At 39.7% G+C, this 24,686-nt stretch overlaps 1 protein-coding gene across 1 annotated transcript in view; it reads left to right on the top strand.

Annotated features, from left to right (window-relative positions):
* Nucleotides 1–24,201, top strand: part of ABI3BP (ABI family member 3 binding protein) — a 169,444-nt gene extending 145,243 nt beyond the window's left edge. Inside the window, 6 exon segments of the mRNA XM_075168065.1 lie at nucleotides 3,182–3,293; nucleotides 13,813–13,892; nucleotides 15,369–15,398; nucleotides 16,418–16,579; nucleotides 20,522–20,635; nucleotides 22,786–24,201. Of these exon segments, the coding sequence (XP_075024166.1) occupies nucleotides 3,182–3,293; nucleotides 13,813–13,892; nucleotides 15,369–15,398; nucleotides 16,418–16,579; nucleotides 20,522–20,635; nucleotides 22,786–22,901 (614 nt within the window). The 3' untranslated portion in view covers nucleotides 22,902–24,201.
* Nucleotides 24,202–24,686: the final 485 nt, after the last annotated feature.

Here is a 24,686-nt window from a genome sequence, read left to right as displayed (position 1 = left end):
TGCGTTTTGTGAAATATAGAGCAAGCAATACTCACTGTTTCTTCTGAGACTTTAGGTGGAAACTCTTTCTCTGTTCAGTTGTAATCAGCATTTGTAAGAGTTAACTTTCCATTAAGTTTCTTCTCTTCTGTAAGACTATTCTGTAATAACTGAGACACCTGGCATACCCTTCCCCATTCCAGAAAAGAAGATTAAAATCTTCTGCAGAATATGTGACTAATACTCATTTTGCTTCACTGAGAGAAACTGTAGTTTTCAATCTAGTTATCTTCCTATCTAGATGTAACAGCTTTCCCATAAACACCATCTTCATTCTTTTTAACTTCAATGTGTAATACAAAATGTTTGAACTCTGTGGCTTACAAATAATACTCTCATTGAGCTTGTCTCCTTCGTCTTCACTTCAAAAAATTATTCAGTGACTCATCCAAGGACACTTTCTGAATTCAAGAGAAGGCATTGAATCCCATTTTCTGAAAACAGTGATTACTTCATATTGGCACCAGTACGACATTACTGGTTTAGACAGACTTAAACCAAGTTTTCTGTCATCTCTTTTTATTTTTGTAGTTTATACATGTTTTTTCAATCATCTGATTTTTTTTAATGCACTGTTTCAGATAGAACTGTGGAAATAGAAAACGTAATTTGTTGAGCCATTTTTTTTAAATGATTACTTTGGTTGACTTTTAGCTATGCACAAGGGGTTTCATTGTATTGGGTATTCCTAAAAACAAAATTGTACTTCAGTAATGGAAAGGTCTGACAAATAATAATCAAAACGGTGATCAAGCTTACCTCCTTGTTTTCATAAAGGCTGCAAATGTCAGGAACCAGGACCATTTTGCTGGTGCTCCGCTACTCCTGTTGTGTTGCCACAGAAATGTAGGGCAGTTTGTTGTCTTGTGCACTGAGACTCCTGCACTGAGTAACAAGCAGGTTCCAGATGCGCTCAGTAGTTCTTTTTGTGTGTGTGTGTGCGCGCGCGCGTGTGTGTGTGCATGCACATATTTGCGTGCCCATTCACATGTGCTGTGTTTTCTTTTCCAACTTGAATGAATTAAAAAGCTCAAGTCACATATTGATTTGGGGCTGGCAGAAGGCAGAGAGACTGAATTCCTGTAAAGTTAATTACTCATTCTCTATCTGGATGCACCTAAGGGAGTGGATACCCACTCTCCCTCCCATGCTTCCTAAGAAACATAATTTCTCTAATGAGGCTTAATTAGTGCAAACAAGGACTTTTGCGTGTTTTTTTTCTCCGTGGTTCACTCAGCCCTTGGTGGCTATATAGGAAAAGGTCTTTTTTTCCAAAAAGGAAATGCATAGAGAGAAAACAGATATGTTTTACACAAATACATACTATGAATGCTAATGACGTCTTTGGTCATTGCATTGGGGTCCCACTTGAATAAATGATCTAAAGTAAAAGCCCTCTACTGACTTTTTTTTCCCCCCTCTCATCTGAGACAACCGTTCCTGCAGGTCCATGAGTTTGTTTTTAAAAGGCAGTGGTTGGTCTTTTGCTGTTCATGGGTGACTGTTGTGGGAGAGGACTGCTGAACATGGAAATTTTGAAAATCTTCAGTATTAGCAGTAATTCCTTCCTTCATGCTGACTTTCTGACATACTTTTAAAACTGTTTTAAAGTTTTATGTTGCTCTGTATATGCTCTAAATAACTGAGTCTATTACAAGGTAAAGATAAAAAGATGCTGTGTAGGGGTCCCTTTTGAAACTATTGCAGTAAATCTGAAATTCACATGTGCATACATGTATATAATTGCTCAGATTGAATTGCTGTGGTTTAGAAGCTTGGAATTTTAGAACATAATTTTTTAGGGCTGCTCTGCACTTCCACTTAATTGCATTGTCTTACATAATTTACCCCAGTGGTTTTGATGGCTGCTTTTTGCATAGAAGAGTGCAAAGGAAGCTATAGTTGCACAATTGAGGTCAAAATCAGGTCAATTTGTGTGTGTATGCTCATTTACATACACATCTCCTACATTTACTAGGAGTGAGGATCTGAGAGTCCAGCAACAATTAAGAGAGTTTTTTTCTTTTTTGACACTGAATCCCATTGCATGTATTTTATCTTTCTGTGTTGACAACAAATGGGTCTCCTTGTATTGAGAACTAAAAAATTTAGCAAAAGAAGAGCCCTACAGCTTGCTAGCATTTAGTCAAGAACTCGAAAATTAGTAGTATCATTAGCAATAAACAGGAAAGAAAGTCGTTTTCTAGAGGTTTTGTAGCTGTTGATAGGTGGTCTCTGTCTTTGTCCTCACAGTATAATACCTGCTTTATTCATTGTGCTGTAGATCTAAATGCTCATTGCAAATGTCCTTTGAAAACATTCCCCTTTGCTAGCTTACAATTAGCAAAGCTGCACTTGGTATTACAGACACGTTTTAGGAAGGGAAAAGAAAGGGGCTGGGGAGGTTGTGAATTTCTTTGCGAAGGGAGGAAAATTAGCAATATACTCAGTGTGTTTATTAGAAGAGGTTGTTATGCATTGGGACAGAGGTTGCCTGCTAGAGAGAGACTATATCTTGGACAGGGCTGTAACTGAAGGGGTATCTGTTGTTAATTCCCTGTTCAGAGTATGGCTTGTGCTTGATGATGCATCCCAGTGAGATGAAAAGAAAGTAGTGAGACTCTATAAATCGTATAAATACAGAAGTAAATTTATGCAAAATTATTTCATTGTAAACTGGCAGATTCCCTGAGTGCACAATCCAAGTTAGTTGGGCAGTTTCCTTTGGAAATCTTAAAAATATAGGTCTTATTTTAAGTTAATCAAGGTTTAAGCATTTAGAAACTGTACTTTCATCTTTGATACTTTTTCATTCAAACTGCAGAATGCTTATACTGCAGTATAATTGGAATTTTGTCACTAGTGTACCTGTGGGCAGAGGTGAGATGTTGAGTATCCTCTATGCCATAATTGAATTACAAGGAAGGATGAGGTGCTAGGCACTCAGCAATCTGGAATTGGATCTCTCTTTCCTAACCATTTTAGCATAATAATGTTCAGACTGGTTCACACAAGATGTCCTTACAACCTATTAGACAGTAGGAGTGGAAATCAGATGAGAAGAGAACAATGAAGAAGCTCTTACTTAAATAACAGTAAGAGCTGTTATTTAAGCAAATTTCTCTTTACTGTAATTTTCCAGAGTATGAGGTTGTGTCAACTGAAAATGGAGCAAGTGATGGTGAAAAGGAGAAATCGATTATCACTACAAATCAAACCCATTCTACCGTGGAAAACCTAAAACCTGACACAAGGTAATTAAATAAAATAATTCTCTAAGTTAATCCAACTAATTTAGACTGTCAGCTGTCTGCCACTTCAAATGAAAATACATATGTATTTAAGACGAAATTGGTTTTACTCCTGTTCTGATAGGCAAAGGTATGCTTTGGTTTGGCTTTCTTTTAAGTTAACAGATAAGACACATCTGAGGAATCTTTAGGAAATTTCCAAGAGAATTTATGGTCTGGATAAACTGCAGAAGTGACCTGTTCTGTCAGAAAGATTAACAGTCAAATGTAAGAAAACGTATTGCTTTTTATCAAAAAATCTCTTGAATTTAGCAGATAAAGATGGATGTTCATTCAAATACTGGAATGCAAGTTGGGCCACTGTATGATGCTTGATTATTGTATTGCACCATGGAGACGAAAGATACATTTATCCTGTATATGTAGTTTTCTTTCAGTGTCTTGAAACAGCTGGCAAGTTAAAAATAGGTCAGTGAATTCCAGTTGATGGCGTACATCTCATGCAAGTAGTCCAAATAAGCATTACCATTCTTTAAAAAAAAAAAAAATCTCATAAAAAATGATTCTTCTTTTTTGCAGTAAAATTCAGAGCAGGGAAGAAAACCACTTGTCCTTTGTTTGTGTTGCTTGTTGATTGCATCAGAAAATTAATGAATGACAGGTTAGTTTTTCTTCTGTAAGACCATCCATTTGGCTTTGGTAACTGGATTTTTCTGTTTCAAATAAACTGCCCTTTTCTATTATTATCCTTAAATTGGTAACACAGCACAAAATTCTGCACAGAACCCATCTTGAACCTTTATTTTTAGACAATGTGTGGTTTGATCTGGGGTGTTGGTTCTTAGCTTATGTACTTGTGACCAGCAGCTCCTAGGAGGAGGAATGAGGAACTATTGCAGAAAGTGGTGGGGAAGGGAAGGAAATTGGAAAATAAAGGCATGGGGAAATTGTCATACACAAAAAGAGCTTCTTTGAGAGACTCTAACAGTCATAAGATGGGCTAGAATTGCCGTGTATTGCATCAAGAATATCTCTGTTATTTCTTAAAGGCATGTGGCTTGTGAAAGGGTGAACTTCAGCTATGTTGTTCTGTCTTGTTAAGAGGCAATTAGGATATGTTAGCAATACAGCTGGAGACTAAGCATCAGTTTCCTCAATCTCTTCCTCAATCAGTTGAGAAGGCTTAGAAGAGACAGCAAAACAACATATTTCTGGAGTAGCGACTAAGAAAAGGCAGTAGGTGCTGCTAAACTTGTCAGGCTATGCTGTTTGTGTTTTCATTTCAGTTCTGCTTTGAAATAATGCAGTTGCATCCTTGAAAAGAACTGTGTGTTATTAATGAGATTCTCTTCCACTGCACGCTCGAACTCTTCGTGTCACATATGATGACAGAAATGGGATGGATTTGGTTAAGTGTAGAAAAGACATGGAAGCAAAGAGAAGTCCTTGATGCTGAGAGCAAATGGCCAAAAGAGAAAAGCATTTTTAGTCTGCTCTTTGTTCAGAAAGGAAGCAAGATGGAGGCAGGCAGACCATGAGAAAGGTCTACAACCATTGGAAAGGTCATAAGGAAGGCAGGAGCTATGCAGATAGATGGTTTTTAATTTTAATTAGTAACAATTCTGTTAATCCTATGAGAGGACTTTCTGGTTTTGGTAAGCAAGAGCAGACCAAAGACCATGGAGAAAAGTTGTCTTTTGGAGCATGGATTTTGCTACAAGAAGCTAGATATGAGATCAGTACTGACTGGTGGAGGCTGACTTAAGACATGAAGGGATAACTTTTCCCTGATGAGGTGGTGGCTATTATCCCCTCCGCCCCCAACCTCAAAAGGGAAAAACAGTGAAAGGCTTTCTGGATTCAGGAGGCCATCGGCCGAAATTGAAAGCCTTTAATACAAATTGCAGTGGTGCATGTCCCTTGAGTCTCACAGGATTTAAAGGATGTAAAGTCCTTCTCAGAGTGGCTCTGTTTGATTAAACCCCCATTTCAAAATGTAAGTTTCCTAATTTTGAGGACACCTTGAGAGCTTTGGCAGAAGCACAAGAAATTGTTACTGTTACCATTTGAATCCAGGCTTGTTGGCACACTAAATTCAGGGAAAATAAGGAAGTGATTAAGACAGCTGCCATCATGTAGAGAGTATCAGTGTTGTAGGGAATGGCATATGTCCATAATAAAAGTCTCCTGTCTGTCAGGAGCTGATTGCTCACTAGATGAAGAAAATGGACCTGTGGACAAAAATGACTGAAAATAGGAGGAAGAGAGACAATGAAACACAAATCAATAAATTAATTAACAGAGTCCCTGAAATGTCTGCAAATTCATCAAGTAACACATTAAGACTGGGAAGCAGACTTTTCCATAACTAGCCTTAAAGGAAAGAGCTGTAGAAGAGGTGGAACTGGAAAAGAAAGTTGGAAGAGAAAAAGAAATTATCAACATTTACAAAACTACCAGCAAGTATATGGAAAGAGAGATGCTCAGTAGCAGGACGTGGATTAACTGGGGAAGAACCTCTTGGCCTTGAAACGCTTTGGAGAAGCTGACAAGCTGAATTTGAGATCCTATTTTTTCCAGCTTTCCTGAAGCCATCAGTGAGGCTGTGTGAATCCCCTATGCTGCTCTGAAGGTTCAGTGCATCCAGAGCTGAAGACAGTTCAGGACAGATCTAAACCAGACAGACCTAAACAAACACTTTCCAACAGGAATAAAGATGTTTGTGAATGTGGTGTCTCAGCCTCCATGGGTGAATTTAAACCAGAAAGATCCTAACAGCAAGATAACCAGCAAGCCTGTAATTCTCCAGATGTATGTTCTTGAGGAGCAGTACCTGACAAAGATGGTCTGCAGTCACGTTGCCCAAGGTCTACCATCCTGTTGAGGTAAATTAGGTAGGATATGTTAGTGCCTGGCCCAGAAGCTGAAGAGTTAATCACCCACATCCAGCAGGAGGGAAGCAAGACAAACAGCTCTTCAGTGTGAAGGGGGCAGAACAAGCAGCAGGGAAAAACTGGGCGCATCGGAGCCTGCCAGATCATGCTGTTTGTTTGCTTTTCTCTTTCACATTCTTCTTTCAAATAGGTCATACTGCTACACCTCTGGGAAGCTCTGCAGTAAGTCAGACACCCGTCTTCCTTTGAGCTGGCTTTTTGACAAGGCAGCTTTTAAAGATTAGGAGCTAATGGCCAGACTTTGAATATTTAAGAAATTTGGACAGTGTTAGGGAGGCAGCGATGAGAGACTCTTACAGTCTCTCATGAAAAATTGCATGTGTGACTGCAACTGTCAGTAAGTACAAACATAGAAGTTAAATGGGATACAAATTCCTCTGAATCAGAGGATTATCATGTAGTATTCTGTGTGTCCATTTAGCTGTTTGAAAAGTGACTAGATCCAGAAAAAAAATGCACTGGCTGAAAAAGAAAAGGAGTTCTGACTTTCAGTACAGTTACCAAGTATTTGGTTTTAACAGACTCATACCATGCTAATATGGAAGTGAAAATGGACTTCCATAGGCATACAACAATTTGTGAGGGTTACTTTTAAACAAATAAAGTTGTATATATTATGGCAGTTTGTCATATCTCTTGTTTGTCTTATATACGCCAGCTTTATGTGTTCTTGGTGACTTGATTGCAAGACATCGAGACACTGAGGTGAAAGTAAAATAGTGATTTGAAAATCTAACTGTGAGGACATACACCCCTAAAATAAATGTGGGGCACAGTCAGCTGCTTTCCAACACAACTGCTTGATTTTTAAAAAAAAAAAGCGTTCTAAAGGGTCCTGTACAATGTGATTTTGTTGGCGCACTGAGATCCCTATGTTTTTTGCCCAGGAAAAGGCACATTGTATCCATGCCATTCTCTCACAGTAAGGCATGCCTGACAGTTGACAACATCACATTCATTTAAAGGATTTTTCCTTACAGGACGAGTACGTTGGCCTCTTTTTCACCTGGAGAATTGCCAAATATGATGCTTGCAGTATTTCACTATCACATCTTAGAAAACTTCTGATAGTTTAAGTAACCTGGAAAGTTCAAATCTTGATATCCATTATTTGGTTGGTCAGAGTTCTTGGAACTGCTACTGTTCCTGGCACTAAGCTGCTGTCTGGGTCCAATCTAGAATTCTGTTTAATTTCATCGGATATTTTGCTTTTGATTGTAACTTTTATCTGAAATCTCTCAAAGCATGTGTGTGGTTATGCTATGAGAGCTAGATAACTATATATATCCTTCTTATACAGATAGTTAATCGGATATAGCTGCTGCCTGAAAAGGAAAACTTTCTCGTTTTATGAATGTCTTCTGCTTAAACATTTCTATTATAGATGTGCTTCTGTGATCTAATAATCACATATACACAGCTGTTGATTACAACTTTGTACTGTAGTTAGCTTTTGTTACCCTTTACATTATTTCCAAGAATTTTAGAGTAGATCCAGGTCACATTTCACTCAGCCCTCTTTTCAGTATCACACTTAAACACACACCAAATTTTCTGCAGTTTTTGCCATCTTTATCCTTCAATTAGTCCTTCACTTGTTAAATGAGCAAAATAGCCAAATTCCATTCATCCTTCTTTCTTCTAATTAGTCTGAACCGACTATTGAGCTAGTCAGTATTTACTCTGTTGTTATCCACAATTTTCGGTATTTCCCTCCTTGAGATGCCTGTTTGTAATAAACCTTCAGAGGCCTGAGATAGAAATGGGCTCACTGTGTTTTTTGTTTTCTTCATTCTGTCTCCCGTGTAGTAATGATGGTGCTCATCTGCATCTCCTTTTGTTAAAATCGGTTTCACTGATCTGCAGTTCTTTCATGGACCTTTCCTAGCCTAGAATATTAAATGCAGATGTTGTTATTTTTTTGCTTCCAATTCTATTTTCCCATTTCCAAAGGAATTTTCGTTTTGGTTTTGTTTTTTTTTTTTAACTAGTTTTGGAGTTTTCTAACTCTTTAAAATTTATTTATTTTTTTAAGTCTTCGAGTCATCTGATATAGTATAATTTTGACTTTTTCTGCTATTTATGCTGGTTTCTCTGCCAAAATATGTAGTTCTTATTTCTGTATCCCTGCCCTATCTTGAAATACTTTTTTTGATTAGGTGTACGTTTCCTCTTTCATTCTGGTGGTTTGTTTAAGGGCAATTAAGTTCATAGCACATACCACAGGTGTTCAGGAAACTTTGCAGCACTAATTTCTATACAAGCCTTCAAAAAAGAGTCTCAATATTGTTGAAAACAGCTCTCATGCATGTTTGTGTTGGCAGGAATTGGAAGGTAGTAAAGAAAAATACTAAGACTGCAGTCAGAGATGTGCCAAATATCTCTGGGGAAGTTCAGGTAGCCGTTAGAGGATGTGTCCCACCAGCCTGCTGGTGTAGATTTTTTTAATAGAAAAAAAGTATTAATAAGAAACAAAAAGCCTGTGATGCTTGCATTCCACAGCTTTATACTACTTCCCTTTAGGTGCTGATCCTTTGCCTGGTTAAGTAGTTTGGTGATTTCAAATATACTTTTCTGCTTTTTAAAAACATTTTGAGTGGTCTCTTTTGGACTTTTGGGTTAGATTGTGTCCCAAGGCAAAGTATATTTCCAGCCATGAGGTCTCTTGAGGAATATAAATAACAGGAAATGTTAAAAAAAGAAAAAAAAAAAACAAACGTCCAAGACCCCCCCCAAAAAAACAAAAATGTGAAGGATATATGCATGTACTAAGCTGTTTTTATAATGTGTGTAGATAGTTTCCTTCAAAAGCTTTTTCATATGTCTTACAAAAGGTATGAAACAAAAAAAGAGAATGTTACGCAAAGGCCATACCAAGTCAGTCTTCAACCCTCTACTGAATAAGCTTTTTGTGCAACTTGCATACAATAATTCATGTCTACCTGCTCATGGTGTTATTACCACTATCTAGTATTGTTTTGTATTACAGTTAGCACCCAAAATGCGCTAATCACATACAAGGAAAAAAATCTACCAATGCAGAGAGCTTAGCTTTTGTTAACAGCAAGGGTCAAGAGATGAGAACTACAGTGAAAGTTGAAATGCAGAAAAATGTAGAAAATGGCAGAAAAATGCTGGGGGTTTGTACTCTTTATTACAAAAGTAACAGATTTTTGTACTAAATTGCTGTTGATGTCAGGGTTCATAGGTAAACGTTTCCCATTTCTCTCAGCCCTTCTTCCAACTTGATTAGGAGAAAGACTCCTCAAACAAGCCCAGTACTTTTTTTTCTTTCTTTTTTCATTCCCTCCTCTTAAACCTAGTTTTATTTGCTGTGTCTGATCATACTGCTGTCCAAGCACACTCTGCAGAGACAGAGAAGCTCTATACATTGAGCAGTCTTGCATGATTGCCATCTAACCACCAGCATCTCCCCAGCAATTGACCTGAAGTCCCAGGACTGTACTTAGCTGCTCCAGTCCTCCTATTGTGGTAAAAATCTCTCTTCACCTATTTTCAGTTCTGCAATCTTCAATCTTCTCCTTTTGCATGATTTGAAAAATGCAGGAGCAGCTGCGTCTGCCAAAGTTCCATGTGGAATAGCGATTTCCTATGGTGGAAAAACATGCTCTGCACAGTAATTACTGTAAGTCAAGTCCATTTAATCTGCACAAGGACTTTTATTGTCTTATGCAGTTTGGGAGGATTTGGGAGGCCTAGTCTCCAAAGTTCGCAGAATAGTAATCTTATAGATGTTAGAGGTGTGACACATGTTAGATTGCTGCATATATTGGGTAGCAGAGATTTTGGCATCATAGGCACACAGGTATAAAGATGAAATATAGGCTCCAGTTTCTCATGAATAAGTCTAGCTAAGGGGTAGACATGGGATAATCATTACATAGCTTTGCTATTTCCCTTTATTAACTTTGCCCTACATACTTTCTTGAACCTCTAAGCATTTTTTCCCCTCCCTTGTGGTTTGTATAGAAGTGCATAATATTGCAGCAGGTACCCTTTTTCCACCATTTTATTTTTATTTTTCAGATTTTTCACCTGACACACAAAAGGCGAGACTTTAAATGGTTTTCTATGAAAAGAGCTACACCATGGCTTTAAAATTACAGTTAGATCTGTAAACTCTATCAAATCATGAGCTCAGTCTAACTTTCAGTTTTCACTCTCTTCATCTCCAAAAGTGGTTGTTTGTGGTTCTTCTACTGTTGCAACCACTGCTATTGTTTCAGGATTGAATTTGGCAGAGGAAAGGAGTCTGTGATATTTGGGCATCTGTAAAAACACCTACCACAAAATTGTAGAATTGTATATATTTTAGTTTAAAAAATTTGCTCTTTAACATTATTAATAGGAGGCTCCCCTCATTGACTAAGCTTAACTTTGGACATTTCTTTATTACTTCCCTTTTCTCCAATTTTGTTTATATGTTTATATGAGCTGAAATCTCTATGTGTAGATTTTAGTTCTTTATTTCAATCTTGCCGTAATTTTCCCAACTGTGGTTTGATCTTTTGCAGAGATCCTAGTGGTCCCTAGCCCACAATTTGAAAAACACTGCTTTGACAATATTAATCGTCAGTTCTTGTTTTGGTTTTTTAATGGAGTTAGAGAATTGACGGGTCCAAGTTCATCGACTTAAGTTTTTTGGGAACAGGACTGTTTCCTATGAAGAATGTTGCCTGATGCAACTCAAACTAGGGCATATCAGCTCTTGAGGACAATATATTTGTACAAAAAATCAGCAAAATACTCAAGTTTGTTTCAAAATCCTCCACCGTCTTGTCCAGCTTGTGATTTTCTGCCTGACAGAGGCATGTAAATCCAGCTTGCAAAATCTGTGAAACCCTTACATATGTGAGATCCAGATATGCTGACTGTACATCTTTATCTTTAGTTCACGCTTGCCTGCATCATTACCTTCCGAGTCCCTGTGGCTGCCCAGTCCGGCTCCATAAGAGCATTTCCCCTGCTCAGTTTTTGTCCTTTCCTTGTAGCCAATCCTATGGAATCAAAAAACTCTAGGTCCGGAATCCTAGGCAATGCTCTTCATATTTCCCTTTCGATTTCACACAAAGGGACATAAACAGATTATTATCGTCCATAAGGTCACACTATAAACTCCCAGTAAAGTAATAGAACATGCCATGTTGAGCTATCAATGATCAAAATTACAGTAATAGCTCTAGATAAGGTGTTCCTGCTGTGAAGGAAACAGGACAACTTTTTTGGAGTTTTTTATCTCTAGACGTGCATTAATTTGTACATTGTCCAAAATGTATCTTCTAGCTATTACTTTAAAACACCCAACATATTAGCAAATCTTCATTTATGCTTCAGTGATTCTTCAGAAGGAATCTCCAACTGCTCTGCTACAGTTCTCTGGATAACGACCTTTCCTACCAGATAAGAATACTTCTTGACCAAAAAAGTTACTGTACCACAAAAAGGCCCAATGTGAATATTAACTGCGCAGATCCAATTTTTAAAAGCATGTATTTGTTCAAACAATTTGAAGTCGATCATGAAGAAGATTTTGTGTCGAGAACTTATTATTTAATTTATTTTTTATTTAATGTCTCCCTCCTACAGTAGGGTAATACGAGTTGCTCAAAATGGTCTTGCAGCATGTTTGAATACATGGTAAGATTACTCCAAAAAGACTTTTTAAAGCTCAAAACAAGCCCACGTTTCACTTATAAATATCCACGAATTGTCCACAATGCATCTGTTCAGCATACCAATCTTTGTAAGTATTTCCCTTAAAAAAGAAAAGAAAACGCTAGAAATAAAGGCAATTGCTTATGTAAGCAATTTCAAAGTTAAATATTGTCTTAGAAGTACTGTGGATGGAAAACAGTTGCTTGGTACTGCATTAGTCCACTGAGGTTAATTAGCGAGCCGTTCAGGTTTTGTAGGAGCCAAGAAGCAATGAAAGGTAATCCAAAGTTTGGATTGAATTATTCTGTCTCTTGTAGGGACTTGCAAATGGAGTTTACAAATTTCCAACCGTGCAGAGGGTGGCATGTTTTTTTTCTTTAGAAAATTGCTGTTTGGAAACAATTTCAGCAATACATTACAATGCTATGTTATAATCATGAGCTACCAAGTTATCATTGGTAAGTGATCCTTCACCAGGCAAGAGCTGGATGTTTAATTGCCCGCTTCTGGGATTCTCATTTTGCTCTGTGTTTAGTCCCTAAGTCAGGGCCCATTTTCCAGGCCTACAATCCTTTTGACTCGTGTCCTGTGGATCCCTCTTGCTGATGAAAAAACGCTGTGTCTTAAGAGAGGTTCGCCATGTATGCACTCAAAGCATGGAAATCTCTCTGTAGGTGGCATGCGTGGGACGGATTATTGCTTATAGCTCACGGGAGAGGCATGAAGAGGGTGCTGTTGGCTGGGTGTATGCATGCTGCTCATCAGGGTGCTTTGGCATGGGTGTGCAGGTCCTACAGGGGGGCACTGAGCCGCTGCTGAGCAGTGAGAAATTCCCAGGTGCTGCCAGCCTGGAGCCAGGAGAGCTGAGAAGCGGCTTGCTGGGATAGTGTGCGCTGGGAGGAAGGAAATAGAGTCTGTTCCTAGCTCTGCCCTCGATGCAAGGTCTTAGCTGTGTCCAGTGTCCACCCTTGTAACTCTTTTTCTTGCCTTAACCATCTGGCGTCTTCTGTGTAACATTTTTAGGTTCGCAACTGTCTTTCAATAGCTGTTTACCTAGAGCTTCTAATTGAAAGCGTAAGTTTCAGATGAGCTGCAGAGTTAGAAACCACCTTGTCTTGCCTGTCCATCACTGTTAATCAAGTATTGAGGGGTGGGAGAGGCTTAAGCAGAGGAGCCTGGCTTGGATTTTTTTCTTCAATCTTGTTCCATTTTCATAGCACCATGTTTGGTTGCCAGCACAGCTGCGATGAAAAGAGATCATGAGATAACTACAGACTGGTGTTGTGCGACATTACTATGAAAAGATAAGAAAGAGATGCTGCACAGCATCTTTTCATTACTTCATATATTTACTAATAACATTACTTCATATATTTACTAATAACAAGGATCTTTGCCTTGGCTGAGCTCCTGTTCTGGAAGACATGCCCTGTGTTTCACCACTGGCCCTGTCTGTCACTGTTGGTGGGCCTGAGAGGCATTGAACTGGAGATTTGTGTTCTTATGCGCAAAAAATGTGCAAATAAATAGCAATGTGCTTTACTCAATCTCTGCTTATCAGATTGCTTCTGACCTCACCTGAACTGCTCCCTTTGCCAGAACTGAAACTGCATGTGTGAGAAGAGACAGACTTAAACCAGTGGTGCATTAAATCAAATATTAATAGTATGTGTGCAAAGAACTATCAAAAGGACTGGTAAATCATGTGTTCAGAGAGGCCTCATGCAGTTAGGACAAAGAATGTCTCAGTGTTTTCAGAGCAAGAAATGAGGTCTTTTGTTCTTCTCCAGGAGGCAAGTAGCAGCAAGGTGCGTGTTGGCAGTTTGCTTGCTCCAGACTCTGAAAGAATGCTTGGTTTGCAAAATTTTCATCTCTTCTATTTTATTCCCCAGTTATGAATTCCACGTGAAACCTAGAAACCCTCTTGGTGAAGGTCCAAGTAGCAATGTTGTGGCATTCAATACTGAATCAGGTAAGAACTTCCAAAGGTCCCACCATCATTTACAGTGGCTCTAGTATCCATGTTTGCAGGATATATGAAAGGCTCTCTTGCTTCATTTTGCACGTTTGGTCTTGCTCTTTACTATCTCCAGATTGGCTTTTTACTACTGAGCGTGTTACGGTAGTGCTTGGAAGGTCAGTCTGAGATCAGGGCTATATTGTGTGAGGATGTAAGATGGCTAGACTGCAGGAGAAAAAAACAGGAGCACAGAGAGTTTGTCTGATGTTTGTTATGAAGAAACTAACTTTATCCTTAGAGAAGGCTGGGTCATTTAAGATTAATATTCCTGACCTTTTTGTATCTATCATCAAACTCATTAATGACTTCTGCATGGGGAACATAAGGGGTTTGTTTAGGCTGGTGTGTTTACAGGCACTTTTGCTACCCGGTCAATAAGGCTGCTGTATAATGGTGATGTCTTCTGGCTGAAATAAGGATTGAGAAATAGCAGTTGGGAAAAGTCAATGTCCCAGTATGTCCTCTTCCATCCTGTTTACTCTCCTGTTAGAGAGGTGTATACAAGCCTATTTTGACCATTGGTTGGTTCCCAAGCTAAGTCCTATCTGACTCAGAGGTGAGAATGAGAGAGTGCCTTTGCTTTCCCTATTCCAGTTCCCCATGAGGCTAACTACAGTTGACTTGTTGACTTTATACGAGCAAGATGCCATCTTTTGTGTCGAAGTGTTTATTGTGTGATAGTACTTAAGGACCATATGAAACACGAAATGGATTTAGCCTTTTTAAAAGGACTTTCTCAATCTGCATTTTGAGCCAGGTGTAATAATATAACAGTCCTCACCTAGTGCTGTCACTGATGGATGAGAGTTTTGGCTGAGCAAGGGATTAGTCAGGGAGGAGTTCAGACTGTGCCACACATAATTAAAAATTGTGAATACACTCTTTGTAATCCCAGATTGTTAAAACTGAAAAAATGTTTATGCCGAGTGCAGTTTTCCTGGATGACAAGGCTTATGTTCTGTCTCCTATTTAGCTTGGACAAATTAAGCGGTCATTTTTATTTTTTCTTAATTGCACACATCCATTTCTCGCTTTTGGGCTTTCATAGCCAATTTTTGTGTGGCAAGTATTACAGAGGGGTCCTTCTTATTATTTAGGTTTTGAAATTGAAATTTTAAAAAAGATGCAGTAGAATTGGTTTTTGCTGGTTACAGGTTTAAACTCTTGTTTTTACTAGAACTTTGTTTGACTGGTATTGTCCCATAAGTAAAATTTTTAAAAGCTCGTTGATACTGTAGTTTCATATAAGAAATATATTTCTTTTAATTTAATTTAATACAAAAGTGAACTTTGCTTCCAAAACTCTTTCTGTTTCACAAATTACAGCTTATGTCAACTGTAGAAAATCACTTACCAATGCTTTTCCATTGAAATATTGGGAAAGTTCATTTTACAGTGTCTGATTGAATGTTTGTTTTCTTCCCCCAGCGGATCCAAGAGTGAGTGAGCCAATTTCAAGTAAGACCTTTATGTGTATTATAGTGGCTTCTGATTAGGAATTTTTTTCAGACATGAGATAGCATAATTTTATGAGGAGGGTGGCTGTACTGCACCAATTAAATGAGTTATGGAATCAAACAGCATTCACACATGATTTCACTCCTTCCACCCATACCCCTGGTAAGGAATTCATGCCAGGCTGCTTGTTTACCTGAGCGGAACGCAATCAACGTGATGTGGTGCTCCCACGGCAGCTGGGATGGCTTCAAACCAATGTACACAAATGAGCCAAGGACAGCCTCATATTTTCTCAGCCTTGTCATTAAAGCAAAAGAAAGCTCTGTAAAATGAATAAGCTACTCCACGCTTTTTAAGTGAGTTAACAGAGCACAACTCAGAGGACACTATTTATCTGCCATTGTGTTTTAGAAAAATTTTCTGCATCTGAAGGCTTGATCAGCTCTGCTTTAGGCCACTTACAAGACTCTTGCTGTCTTCAGTGGGAGGTGGACTGAGCTTCTGAAGAACAGTTGAGATCACTCAAGCAAACTGGGCTACTTTTTGCATTTGTAATGGGCATCACTTTGACAAACATTGAGACACCATTTCTTTCCATGTAATTCATGACACTTAATTTTTATATGTATTTTTGTTAAACCACATACAGTTTGCTGCAAGTTGACTGTCCTGGCTTGAACCCACTGAAAAACAGTGACTGTATCTTTGAAACACACTTACACACGCTTTGTAAATGACAGCTTTGCCAACACACAGGCATTGTCCCCCTAACAAGGTCCTAGAATGAGCTTATGCCAAACTGGCACCACACACATAGAGCAGAAGCAGTTCACCGCATCGATCATATCTGCACCCTTTGGTGCTTCCCTGAAATAGCTTTCTTGTTCAACATGCAGGTGACTGGTGCCATGGTGCATTCTGCTCCATCAAGGTTTCTAATTCTATTTATTTGAATACATTTGTTGTACGTAATTTTGTACGCAGCATCATACTTCAGCCTCTTTCTTCCTCTCCTGCAGTGGGAAAGGATGCTATCTGGACTGAAATCCCGTTCAATTCGGACACCGATTCAGAATGCAAAGGGAAACAATACGTAAAGAGGACTTGGTATAAGAAGTTTGTAGGTGTGCAGCTGTGTAATTCTTTGAGATACAAGATATACCTCAGTGATTCACTTACAGGTAAGAGACATTCAAATCAGTGTTGTCCACATTACACACTCCTTAAAGATATCATGGTTCCAGAACTAGAGGTTTAACAAGATGAGCTCTGCTGAAGTGTGATCAGGTATGTTTAATCTAGTCCATAGACAGATTAATCATAAACAGTAATCTGCTTGTGCTCAGTAATCATTGGTGTGTTTGATACTGGCTTTTCAGACTCAGGAGTTATTTCTCTGTGGTGTTCATCTGATTTTAAATACCTCTTAGTATCCTGGGAGTCATACAGAAAACTGGTAAAGATCATGTCTCTGCCAGTGAATAGCATATATTGTAAAGGTGCCGAATTTGTATTTAAAGGGTAACCAGGAACAGTTCTTAATTAGAGGATTAGGACCTAATTTTAGACTAGGATTAGACTCAGTCATTCTCGTCCCATTCGGTAAGCGTCTGGTTACTTCATTACTGTGAGGCTTATAAATACTTGAGGCCTATAAATACTTATAAAAACTTACTACTTCAACTGTAGTAGTACAGGTTTTATTCACCTGCTTTGAAATTTTTATTTTGTTTTCACATTCCTCATTTTTGCTTATAATATCTTCCCCCCCCCCCCCCCCTTCTTTTTCTTATATTATGTTTTATTACTAACAGAAGCCTCCTGGCCTTATCTTCTCAAGTTTTGATCAGTGTCTTAAGGTCACTAGAGTGTGATGTATTTAAGACCTGAATCAAGTGACACATGCTGTGTGTAAGCTGGGGAAACAGCCTGTAAAAGTGTTTTTCAGTTAGTTGATAGTTAAGCAGAACTTTGTGTCTCATGTAGCTTGTACAAGCTATATTCAGAAACACGTTAACTTCTTATAATCCATCCCAAGCTCCTGGCTTTCTTCTGTATGAGGTCTTTTATCAGAGCTGCATGGACAACTTTGTCACAATGGCATTAGTATGGCGTCCAGAGCACAAAGAGTGTCATACAACTGTGTATGGGAAATGTCTTTTGAGGGCAAGTTAGGCAGTACGTTCATCGCATTGGATTGAATTCACTAGGAGAAACTGTGGCTGAAAGAACCAACTTTCATTACCTGAAGTGGCCCCATCTGAGAGCTCAGCACCTCACAGGAGCAGGGCCCTGGTCTCTGTGTGTAGGAACATGGAAAGACAAGAGCAGGGGAGCGTAGGGCAGCCATGCCGATACAATTTTAAGCTGCCCGGCCTCGCACCCGGCACCATTCTCCCATGAGCAGACAAGGAAGGAAAGCCCTGTCGTTAACAGTAAGTACAATCCCTCATACGTAAATAACATCTTGGCAATTACGTGAATAAAAGAGGCTGTTTTGAACAGAGGTATCATTCATTCAGCATTCATACTCTAACCAGCTGTGATCAAATGACAAACACTGGCAATGAGGCATAGTGTATCACAAAACCAGCCAGTAGAGGAAATAGCAGCGCTAATCTAGAGGACCAGACTTCAGCCCTAAATCAAGTGAATTAACACTGCAGTGAAAGCTACTTCAATCTTAGAAGAAAAGTTTAATATATCAGGAGCCCATTTTCCTATTTTCGTTAGATTGTTTTTGTTCTTGCTGGAAGGGTGGTGATTTAACTTGGCTGGAGAAAGATGGTGGTAGCCACATTGCATTCATTATACTTGCTAAGCCTGGTTCTTGCACTTGAATTGTTACAACCAGTGCTGACCAGTTGTCACAACATTTGAAAGAACTGAAATATTTATGTAGAAGGAAAGCTGCTTTCCCCCGTTTCCTAAGTGAGACTGTCATGGCACGGGCCTCTATCTGTGAGCGAGAAAGTTTCCAGTTTGAAGCCAAGCTCTCTTCTGACGTGTTTCAGTCACACCTTGTCTCATCGTGCCCCCGAGGCCAGCGGAAGTCCATCTGCTAGCACCAGCCAGCTGGGCAATGTGTGCTGGTAGCGAAGGGCTGCGCTGAGGTCTGAGTTCCACCTTACGCTGAAAATACCTTCCAAAGCTTTGCTGTTTAAGCAGCGTAATGATCTTGAAATTTGGGTGCGTTGTACAAATGCTGTTGTATAAGGCAGCCAACAACCGTATCTTTGCGTGCTGGTTTTTAGCATGAATTTACACTTCTGGTGTTGCAGAATTCACAATGTATAAAACAAAGATGGCATCTAATTTTCTTAAGACCACCCATAAGGGAACGCTGGGGAAAAAAAAGAAAATTACTTTATGCTAGAATTGCTGTCCCCAAAAGAGAAAGATTAATCTAGTCATTTGTTAGCTAAATGTTTTTAAGTGTGTTCCTCTATTATGGAAAGAATTGGGCAGTAAGAATTTAATAGTCACTGAGAATGCTGCTAATTTATGTATAGCAATTGTTTGAATTATGCATAGGTTATGCTGTGGGCCAGAAGAGTATGTGTGTATCTGAAAGTTACTGTTCTTGTGTTAGCCATAAAAATATCTGTTTTATTCTGTCTCTCATGAAGAAAAACTGATCTACGTTACACATGCCAGGACTGTTCTATAAACCAGCATCTACTGCTGACCTCATTTAACAGTCCTCCAGAGCAGTCACTGTAGGCATTCCAGGAAAGCAGGCCACCTAAAAAAAAGCATTTATTGAGGGGAGGAAAAAAATAAATTCTAAGTGTGACCTTCAACAGCCATGGAAAAAAAATGCCATTCTGGGCAGCCTGAATGTTCTTAATTTCAGACAAAAAAATTGCTGAGAGGAACTCCCTCTGACCAGTTCTCCTATGGAAAAAAAATGCCTGCAGCCAAAACTAGATAGTAATAAATAATTTTCTAAAGCTAGAGAAGAACAGCATGCACAGAGACTGTCAACTGGAGGTGAGAATTTTTGGCGGAGTATTGATCAGATCACAAAAATATGAGAAAGAGAGAGTTTATTGGTAGGCTGCTCTTTTATTAATTGCACTTCAGGGAGCAGTATTGTAAGCCACCTCACCATCTCTCAAATGGCCAGACTGGCACAGATTCAAGGCTACAGGACACCCAACATCTAATGAGTAACTGGACTTTCTGCCTAGCCTTATACCTGAGTACTGAGCCTATTTCTAAATGCTCTCACCTTTCCTTTCAACTCACAACCAAAGGCTGAACATATTAAGAACAAGTGCTGTGAAAGGAGTTTAGAAAGAACTGCAAGTTTATCTGAAAATGTTTTCTGCCAAGGCTTGGGAAGAGAACGTAGCATGCTTTCCTCCATCTTCTGAACCCAATTTTACTAATGTCTTGCAAATCAAATCAGTAAGTACAAACATCTCTCCGTCAGAACTCCTTCACTGTGAGTCCTCTTGTTAACAGGATAAGCACAGCCCGTAACGTCAGCACACGCTGCATGGGGCACTTGAGACCTTGTTTCCTCCTCAGTTGCAGTCAAGTGTCCTGTGAAGCAATCCTGCAGATAAATACACGGGCACACTTCATGCTCTGGGTAAGCAGTTATGATACCGAGGTCATCTGTTTGTTAGAAGATATCACTTGCACATACATGTTGTAAAAATATGATGATTTATAAAACAGGCCGTGGCTGTGTTATGAGGTGGTCTATAAAAACACCTTTGAAGGTACTGGGGCCTTCCTGACAGGGAAGCAAACCCGCCTTCCATTCAAATCACTAGCAAAACTTACCTCATTTTTGATGCCATCAGGATGAGGTTCTGGGTAATAACAGAATTCCACTTCCTGTACGAAATGTAGGGAGGACAAAAAATACACTCGGGCATAGATTTTGGCCAGGAACAGGGCACTTTCGTCTACAGCCATGAGCGCTGTACTTGGAGTATGCACATGATGTTCAAATTACACCAAACATCCTGAGAGGAAAAGAATCGTAGCATTCACCTTGGCTTCCCCACAGGGCGAAGAGCACAGCCCATTGCCTCTGGTGGTCTTTGGAAATAGCCCTCACGAAACTGGATATGGATTTTTCAACTTTGCTGCTTCTTTGCTTTCAGGAAAATTTTATAACATAGGAGACCAGAGGGGCCATGGAGAAGATCACTGCCAATTTGTAGACTCATTCTTAGATGGAAGGACAGGACAGCAAGATGATCTACCAGTCAAAGATGGTAATTCCTTACGCCTGTCTCTGTCGCCAACCTTGGCAATTCCTTTGTTTGTGTGTTTCTTTTTCCTGCCAGTGGATTCAGCCCCCACTGCTGGGGTGGGCGATGGCAAGGGACTACCGGCTGCAGGCAGAAGAGAGTCGAGAAGTTTTCGAAGATGAGCAATGACTTATTAAAAGAAGGTTATGACTCGGGTTCTGTTAGGTAGTAAACAGCCTCTCTCCTGTTTAAAACATTCCAACAGATTATTCATAGTTGGTATTACATATTTAAACCCAACCACAGATTTGAGTTTGCAGAGAGGCATGAAGGGTTATGTTCAAACTAGCAAGGTTGATTTAAAGCGCAGTAAATCACCAGCTGGGCATTAAACAGCTTTGTTTAGTGCTAATGAGAAACTAAAAAGTTATTACTGGAAAATATAATTCATGCTGCAGTAATTCTGTGTGCACTAATTTGAACTGGGTGCCTAGAATTCCAGTCTGGTCTAAGTGGGCATGTCCTAAACACAGCTGTGACCTGCCTGGCTATTTTTCACATGTTGCTGAGGCTCGAGCATAAGAAAATTCTACTTCTGTCGGCTGAACTCCTGCCTTGCTTGTTTGCAGCAGTGCCAGTGGGTGAGGTATTGCATTCCCGTGTGGGGCAAGAACGCAGGCTGTATTGATACACGCGTGCATGCTGAGCGTGTCATGGAATGTTTTACTGACAAAAATATCGAAACGGTTTTCAGTACAATATCCGTGTGTTGACCAAACCTTCCTGTCTGTAGTGCGTCACTTGTAAAACACCTTACAGAAGTACAGAAATGCATTGAGGTAGGTGTGGGAGATTGACGTGACGTGCCTAAATCTTTCAGAGGTTTTTCCAAAAACAAAGTAGGTGAACAATCTGAAAGGTGTTTGCTTATGTGGTTTGTGTTTGTTTTTTTTTTTTTAAAGAGGGCTTTGCTTTTCCTTTCCCAGTCAGTGTTGCCCATTTGTAAAGGTATTTTGTTTGTGTAAGGGATTGTCTGAATCCAATTTGGCGTTGCCAGGACAGCAGACCTCTCAGTTGTACCAGATTCACTCTTTTTTGAAAGGTTTTATAACTAAAAAATCTCTTCTACATAAAAAGCTCGCTACCCCAGCTTAAAAGACATTTAAAACCTGTTTGTTTTCAGCGACATTGAGTGGATTCATGAGCTACATTCATTTTGGGGGGGGAGCAGGGAACCCACAACAAAACAAAACCCCCAAAAACCAAACAACCAAACAAAAAAAGCCCCCACCTTTTCTGTGGCTTATAATTCTAGTAAAGGAACTGAACAGAGGAAAGAACAGACAGATTGTCCGTTGCTGCTCAGCTCCTCCCTGGCTGCAGCAAGTTGAGTTCAAACCAGAATTAACTACATATATTTGACCTGAAGCGCAGGGAGGGCATCGTGACCGCTGTTGCGCATTAGTTGCAGAACAGTATTTTGTGCGTGAGTGTGTGCGCGCACGTGCGCACATCTGCGTATGCACACATGCACGCTGTAGCCGCACGTACATTTCTGATGATCAGGTTGGATTCAGCACTAATTGCTCACTTTCATTTTTAACTTAAGGTTAATTGTTTGAATGGGAAGCATGTGTATTGTCATACAGAACAGATTTAAAGTAGGAGGTATGATCTTTCGCTTGGGGATGGCAAGATAGCGTGAAATATCCCCAACTGCCAAGTTTCAGGTTCACTGGAGTATTAAGGCTGCTGCAGTGGGGACTAGTTAATCATTGTAACTTTGCAAGGAGGAACCGCCTCTTGTTTAGAGAAGACCCCAGCAGCAGCCAGAGGGGGGACAGGAGGGGGCGCTGGCCTCGCCCGGCCGGCACCATCCGTGGGTGGGTGCTGGGGACACAAGCCTCAAGGGGAGGCAGGCTGCTTCACCTCTCCTGCTCTGGGCTGCAGCAAGCCCAAGCGCTTCAGCTTTTGTTTGAGTTGGGTGGGCGAACGCCGGCTGTTTCAGAGTGCTAACGGATGGAGGGGCAGCACACAGCCCTGTTTGTGGCAGATGGGTCCACAGCTTAGTGACCAGTGTAGCCACTAAGTGCACCGTATACAGACTCCACAGGGGAATCAGGAAGGTACTGGCTGAGGGCTTCATGCAAACACTTCTCTGTTCTCTGTTCCAGGGTATTTCAGGGCAGTTCGTCAGGAACCTGTCAAATTTGGAAAAATAGGCGGGGAGACTCACATTAACTATGTTGGCTGGTACGAGTGTGGAACATCAATCCCTGGGAAATGGTAGCTGCGACATGAACTTGGTGAAAAGGCCCAGCACTTACCACCCCCGTCCGACTGCCCAACGCAGGCTCAGAGGTGGAAATGTTTATGGTATGCCTGGCACTTAAATAAGTTTGCTGATGTGCAAGGGTTTATACAAGTCTAATGCCAATACTGCATTAATTGTGTAATAGCGTAGGCTGCTTACTGTAGTTATCCAGTTTTACAAATTTGTTTTTAGATTAAAAAAATCCCAAACAGGCTAGGGACATGTTGTAGGATAATGTATAGGGAAGCTGGCTCCCTATTCTTGAGGTGTGGTTCATATGGTATTTTAAAAGATACGGTGTGTATATTATTTATCACAATGTTGTAATAAATGTTTAAGGCACAGTTATGGCAGAGTTGGTCATGGAATGCAATGTGCATTAGTTTTTAAATATTCACTGGTCTTCTTGTAACGGAAGTGCCATAAGCTACCTGTCCAGATAGACCTGTAATGTCTCCCCAGTCATAAATTATAGAAAAGACCCTACAGTTTTTAATGTCCTGCAACCAGTAAACTTGAAGCGCTTTCTCCTTACATGTACAAACAGTTTATACTCCTGCCAAAATGCTGAGGTAGGTTGCTATATGTGCAGCTTTACACGATCAGGTTAGTGGGTTTTTTCCATGTTTGTTTTCAAATGCTTCAGCTCCAGCACAACAGTATGTTCAGCCTCTCGCTACGGAGTTAGAGCCACTGCCCCCGGGCTTGGCAGTGGTTGGTTGGTGGGTTTGGTTTCCTCCCGTTAAAGCAGACAGGTACATATATATACGTACATGGAATAAAAAAATGAAACTGCCCTCCGCTGCTGTGGCTTTTCATGAAAATGTTGTTTTCAGAGACAGAGACTTACTGGTTCAAAAGCCAAATGTACGTACAGTGCAGGGGGACTTGAAAAGATAAATGAAACGGGGGAAAAAATAAGCTACTTATAACAGCATAATCAGGTTTATTTTATTTAAAAAACAGTAAAAAGTGGTTTAAAACATTGTTCATCGGGGACAAAGGGGAAATAGTGATAACTGAACTTTAAAACTGCTTTACGGTAATTTTGATTCAAACCTCTCCCAAAGCTACTTGTTGTACTGCTTGAACATTTATGAACTAAATAAAGAGATGTAGTTTTTTTTAAAGGTGTTATTCATTACATTACTAATGTATTGAAAAAATATGAACAGGAACACCCATATATATATATAGTAGAAATAGTCATTTATAGAAAATGCCTTATAAAGTACATTGCAGGTACACTGTACTCCTAATAAAATATTTTTTAATCAAGTGTTTTTCTTAGTGTTTTACATGAAAACAAATACTAGTTTCTGTGGCAAATGCTATTATTTCAGGAAGCAGCGTGTTCTGAAACAGGTACCGGTTACCTGGCGTGGTGGTAGGCCTGACAAGAGTACAAACAGGAGGAGTTACAGCTATGGCTTACTGGATAGCGCGGCTATCCAGTGGGAGCAGCAATATTTAAGGATACCGAGGGTACAAATATTTTCACTCACTTTATTTCCTAATTTGTCTTTATGAGAGTTCAAGCAGCTTGCTCCAGTTCATTTTTTTTATTCCCTACTTAGTTTTATGTATTCCTAGAATCCGTAAGATGGAAAATATTAACTGGGAGAATGTTTTGCCCTCTGCTGTTATATGGTCTATTGAATCTGTTACAGCTCTTGATCTGCTTTTTCTTGGCTCAAAATCGAGTCACTAGAATTGCACTCCCAAGTTTTTCTGGGTGGCAAAGGACCTGTGGAAAGTTGT

Source organism: Calonectris borealis, chromosome 1 (genome assembly GCF_964195595.1).
Source record: "Calonectris borealis chromosome 1, bCalBor7.hap1.2, whole genome shotgun sequence".
Classification (NCBI taxonomy): Eukaryota; Metazoa; Chordata; class Aves; order Procellariiformes; family Procellariidae; genus Calonectris; species Calonectris borealis.
Note: the sequence above shows the minus strand (reverse complement) of the source record. Positions and strands in the feature narration are given on the sequence as shown.